The sequence below is a fragment of the Wickerhamomyces ciferrii genome, contig 00038 (genome assembly GCF_000313485.1).
Source record: "Wickerhamomyces ciferrii WGS project CAIF00000000 data, strain NRRL Y-1031 F-60-10, contig 00038, whole genome shotgun sequence".
NCBI classification, from domain to species: domain Eukaryota; kingdom Fungi; phylum Ascomycota; class Saccharomycetes; order Phaffomycetales; family Wickerhamomycetaceae; genus Hansenula; species Hansenula ciferrii.
In genome coordinates, this window is record NW_011887702.1 from 45758 (window position 1) to 51928 (window position 6171).

Here is a 6171-nt window from a genome sequence, read left to right on the forward strand (position 1 = left end):
CACAATGGTTGAAATACCTTTCCAATATCTTGTTTTAGATAATACATTTGAATCTATTATTAATTGTTCTGGAGACTTGGAATTGAAAGATAAATTATCATTACAAATGATTATGTTAATTATTTCAAGAGATCCTTTTATTAGTTCAGGTAATGTTAGAAAACTTTTACCTAAAGTATCTAAGACTCCTAAAGAATGTCAAGAAACAAAGATGAATTTTTTCAAAGAAATGATGATTGATTTTGATACTAATGATGATAATGATGATGATTCGTCAAACTCAAATCCGATTGCAGGTTATTCTTCTCAGATGAGAAGCTCATCTGCTTTATCTAATACTGTTTCATTGGTTAATGATGATTTCAAAATCTTTCATTGTCCATGTGTATTACCATATGTGAAAATTTTATCAGGTTTAAAAAATGGTGATGAATATAATCCATCTGTTGTGTTATTATGCAAAAAATCAAAACTTGAAGAATTGGATATTATGAAATATTCCAATAAAGATGAATCAAATAATGATTTTGTTATTTTGAAAATTTATGATATTGGATGGTCACAACTTCATTTTGATTCAAAATTTGAAAGGAGGTATAATTATGAAGAATTAAGTTTCAAGGAATACTATAAGGAACATATTTATAAAGGTTTATTCTTGAATGAATTGAAGATCATGAAACGTATTCAAAATTATAATGATAAGGATGAAAATAAAGAAAAGAAAATTAACGTACCAACTCTGTTAAATTATGGAATGATTACAAGTTATGGATATAATGGTCCTTTTATCATAGAGAGCTATGTTGATTGTATCAAAAATAAACCATCAAAGGAGAAACATTTCAAATTAGGTATTGAACAATACAATAGATTATTAGGAATTGGTATCAATCATAATGATATTGCAAGAAGAAATGTTGGGTTTGATGAAGATGAACAAAAATTTTGGGTTATTGATTTTGATCATGGTAAAATGTTACATGAAGGGAAGAAGTATACTTATCCTATGGATTATGAAACGTTGAAGAGGGAACTCAAATACTGAATGCTGAAATATTGGATGCTGAAATATTTAATTAATTTTTATAATATATGAATCATGTTTATTGAAATATATATTCAATTAATTGTAAGTTATAAATATCGTTCAATAAAAATTTATATATCGAAAACAATATATTACATAGAACTAGTGTTAGATGTGAATATACCAATATTAATATTACACAACAAATATATTTTATAAAAAGTATAATCCAAGCCAATTCTATATAATATGACTAAAAGATACTTCAAACCTGTCTTATCATCTTCATTATGTTTTCTCTTTCTCTCTTTCTTTTTCTCTTTCTCTAGTTTCCTCTTTTTTTCATTGATGAGAAACTGGGATCTATTCGAATGGAGTCTATCCAGTCGTAATTGTCTGGCTGTAGGTTTCTCCTCTTGATCACTCATATTCATTAATCAGTGGATTCTTATATCATTAGTGGTTTTAATTGTAATTGATTTTTTTGATGTAATTTTGTATTGACTTTATTTGACTTTATTTTACTTTTAAATTCCGACTTAAATTGATCACATGACCGTGTACCCTCGTATTTCGTCACTTGTTTGTTTACGTTTTTCGCGTTTTTAAATAAACATTTTAATTTTGAATATTTTCAATACTTTGAATATTTAAGATCATCAAGATTGATAACAATGGCTAATAGATACAATGATATACAGGGACAGGCAAACAAGAGAAAGTCCATCTTCACTCCAAGAATAAACAATAATACTTCACAAGAAACTTCAACTCAAGCTATTGAATTGGAAAGAATTGAACAAGAAATCACATTAACTTTACAATCAATTGATAAAAATTTTGCTAAAAGTCATAGAATTATAAATGAAAAATTAATACCTATAATAACAAAATATCATCAAAATTCCATTAAAATTGATCAAAGTGTTGGGTTTTGGAAAAATTTCTTACAATTTAGTGCAAATTCGGAATTAAAAGGTTATGAAGAAGCTCAATTAAATAATCAATCAACTGAATTATCCGTGGAGCAAAGTAATGTTGGTGATGGTGAATTCACAGGGAATGATACATTACAAGAAAATGAACAATTAAGTCCAATAAAACCAAATAATCATAATCATCAACCCAATGATTTCTTACAAGAATCAACAAATCATAATACAATGCAACAACATCATTATAATGTAAATTTTAAACCAAGAGAAGAATCTACAATGGAATTCCCCAAATCAAATCCAATAATGCCCATTACACAATCTCAAAAACAATCAAATAATAATTTTGGTTTTGATACAAGTGATAGTATATTACCACCAATTCCACAAAGTATAAATTTATCAAATTCAATAAATAATGGTACTGAATTAAATCAAACAACTCCAACTTTACAAAGAACTAGAGAATTTGTTAAACCTGATGTTAGAACTTATGATTTACATCATAATTTAGATAAAGTTTTAAAAGTTCAAATTTCACCAAGAAGATCAAATATCACAAAACATGGTATAGTTAATCAAATTACTCCCAAGAGATCAGATTTATATAAAAAAAGAAAATCTTTGATTGCACAAAAATTTGATTCTTCACCTTTTGATATTGAAACTCCAAAATTGACTTCAGATATTCAATTAAGTCCAATAAAAACAAATCGTTCCCCATTAAGAAAAACCATGATAAGACAAGGTCAAGTAAGAATTCAAGATCAAGAAGAAGCTCAACGATTCCCACATACCCCAAAATATGGTGCAAATGGTCAACTATTACATACAACAGATCAAACAACAAGAACTGCACAAAGATATAGTAATCAAGGCTTATTACAACTAGAACCACAACTTCAACATCAACCAGAACTCAATAGATTTGATGATTCAGAATCAACACCACAATTATCTCCACCAATTACAATACAAATGGGTCCATTAAATTCAAGAAATCCAAATTTAAGAAAAACTCCTTCTAAAATAGCTGCACAAAATATAGTTCAAGATATTTTAGATAATGTTGGTGGTAATGATAGTGGTCTTAGTGGATTTGAAGAATTTGGGGCAAGTGCTGCAACAACAAATAAAGCAAATAAACCTACAGAGACTAGATATAATTTTGATTCAACAGATAATTCATTATTTAATGATGAAATTTTACAAAATAAAGAAATTGAGAACCCAAAGCTAGGAGATCAAGAAAAGGGAGATATCCCTGAATTTGATGCCTTTTTAGATGGGAATCAACAACAAAAGGGTGATAATCCGGATTGGAGTGATGAATAATGAAATGTTTAAACTTAATATAAAATTAATTTAAATGGTTATATTTTTGTTAACGGACACAATACTACTTATACATTCGCGAATTTGTATATTTTTTTGAAATTTTCATATACAAAAGTTGATTTTGAAAAGAAAATTATATTTAAACTAAGAGAAAGTTCAATATTATCTCTGTTTATATCAGTCACTGTTGAGTGTTTGTGTTTGTTAGGTTAATAAAAGACATGGGTAACGCAATGAGTTCAAGTTTTGCTCCAGAATGTACAAATGCCAAAAAAGAATATGATGATTGTTTTAATAATTGGTATAGTGAAAGTGAGTATTAAACATGAAGATTGAAGATCACAAGTTACTAACCAAGTCTTGATAGAATTCTTGAAAGGTAAAAGTTTATATAATGAATGTGAAGATCTTTGGTATGATTATAAAGCATGTGTTGATTTACATTTAGCTAAACAAGGTATATTACCAATGTTGGAAGAAGCAAGAGATGAAGCACCTTTTGAAAATGGTGGAGTTATTCAAGAAAAAGAAGAAAAAAACTGATGTATTGATATCATTATAAATTATTTGTTTCAGCTTGTATATAGGTTTTAAGTGTTTTTTGGTTATAGATAATAAAAATTGCATTTGGGTTAATGATCAATGTAAAGTATATAGAAGTGGAAAATGGAGATATTTTGATGAAAAAAAGATCAAAATGAACAGTGTCTAATGCTCTATTTGGTCATCATCATCACCATCATCTGCTTTTGTTTCTTAAGTAAAATATTCAAACTTCATGAGTACAATTGATTAAATTAATTTGAAGCCCCGGCCCGGTAATATCCCATTTTCCTTCCGAACGGACCGCAATTTATTCAATACTTGTTAAAAGTAAACAAAACAATAAACAATAAACAAAAATTGGAATATCACAGGGACAGAAAGCACTGTTAGATTAAAAGTGATAAGAAGAACCATCATCGGATAATTAAGCTGAATATAGTATATCATTTCTAGAACTTCTACGTTATTAGCTGCTATTTCAAAACTATTTTGTTGATTATTCGGGGGTTTTACTAGTTTACAATATGAATAACGAAGGAAGAATTCAATTACCACCATTTGCTCCAATGGTTATGGATAGAAACCCATTCTCACAAAGTTCATCTCCACAAGATTATCAAGATCAATCACAAAAAGGTTCAAAAACTAAAAAAAGATCAATTAGTGATAATAATTCAAATTCAAATAGATTAAGAGTTAAAAAAGCTTGTGATCGTTGTAAGAAACAAAAAACTAAATGTAATGGTGAACAACCTTGTTTATCATGTTCTAAACATGGACATAATTGTGAATTTACTACAATAGTCCCTGTGACTACAATCATTGATAAAAATAAAGATAATAAACATAATTTAAAAGTTCATGGTGGTAATGATTCTGATGGTTATATTCAATTCTTGGAAAATAGAATACATGAATTAGAAATTCAAAATAAAAATAAAATTGGTATAAATTTTAATAATTCAAATTTAAATGATGAAATTTTTGATAAAAACTTTTATACTTTTTCAAGAGATAAATATAGAGTTATGAAACGTTATCAAAATATTTTACCTCATGAATTAGGTTCAATTATAATGGAAAATCTTGGTTCAAAAACGGATTCCCAACCAATTAACAAGAAGGAACTATTTATTCCAAGAATTCAATTTTATGGTTGGAATATGAATGGTGGACATTACCTCAAACAAAGAAAATTACCCCCTTTTACAAGTTTAATAAATTTAAAAGATGATCAAGATTTAGAAATGAGTAATTGGTTATTAAACTTCTTTATGGAAAAGATAAATCCATTATATGGAATATTACATGAAAGTGTATTTAGAGATCAATATGAAAATTATCTTTCTTCATTAAATAATGATGAACATGATCAATCAACAAGATTATTTACTTCAATATTATATTTAGTCTTGGCTATTTCTTTAAGATATTCAGAAAATCATCCAACATTACCAATTTTTATTAAAACTAAGAATTATCCAACTTTAGAAGAAAAATTATTTGATGAAAGTTATGAAGTTGTTTCAAAATTAAGTTTTGAATGGGAATCATTTGAATTAGTTCAATCATGGATATTAATTACATTATATTTAAGAACTTGTCATAGACAAATATCATCATATACATCATTGGGTATCGCAATAAGAATGTGTAAAGGTATGGGAATGAATTTAAATAGAATCCCTGCAGTTTTCCATAAAAAAATTTATGAACATATTAAAATTAAAAGAATTTTTTGGTGTGTTTATACATGGGATAGAATATTTGGATTCCAAAGTGGTAAACATTTTGAAATTTATGATGATTTAATTAATATGGAATTACCCTCACTACCGACAAAGGGTGATTCATTTACAAGTGATGGTTGGTTAACTAAACCAAGTCTTGTTATGATTCATTTAGCTAAGATTTGTGGTGATATTCAACAATTATCAACAAAGGGTCAATTAACTGATGAAATGATTGAAAATGTCTCCCAGGAATTAACAAATTTGAAAAAATGGATTGATGAAAATATTTCCATTGAAGAATATGATGAATTATTAATTGATCAAATTTATTTAACTTATTATGATATTATATTAAATTTACATAATAAAGTATTATTTAAATTATTAGATAAAGATATTCAAATTAATTCAACAACTCAAATTCAAATATTATTATTAAATTCATCTGAAATTTTAAAAATTTTTAATAAAATTCATTCTAAAGGGTTAATTTTAATTCCATGGTGGTTAAATTTGGTCCTTTTGTTTAATATATCATTAATTGGTGTAATATTAATAAATTCTGGATTACATTTAGAACAAGCAAAAT

The 6171-nt window shown here is 26.6% G+C and overlaps 2 protein-coding genes across 2 annotated transcripts; both read left to right on the forward strand.

Moving 5' to 3' along the window:
• Window positions 1-4: 4 nt before the first annotated feature.
• On the forward strand, window positions 5-1048 carry BN7_1680 (uncharacterized protein; the record flags this gene model as incomplete). Its single annotated transcript, XM_011277724.1, has 1 exon — window positions 5-1048. The coding sequence occupies one exon, from the start codon at window positions 5-7 to the stop codon at window positions 1046-1048; it is 1044 nt and encodes a 347-aa protein (XP_011276026.1).
• Window positions 1049-1704: 656 nt separating this feature from the next.
• On the forward strand, window positions 1705-3300 carry ASK1 (Ask1p; the record flags this gene model as incomplete). The annotated part of the gene is made up of 1 exon (XM_011277725.1): window positions 1705-3300. One exon carries the CDS (start codon window positions 1705-1707, stop codon window positions 3298-3300), a length of 1596 nt encoding a protein of 531 aa, XP_011276027.1.
• Between the last annotated feature and the right edge of the window lie 2871 nt (window positions 3301-6171).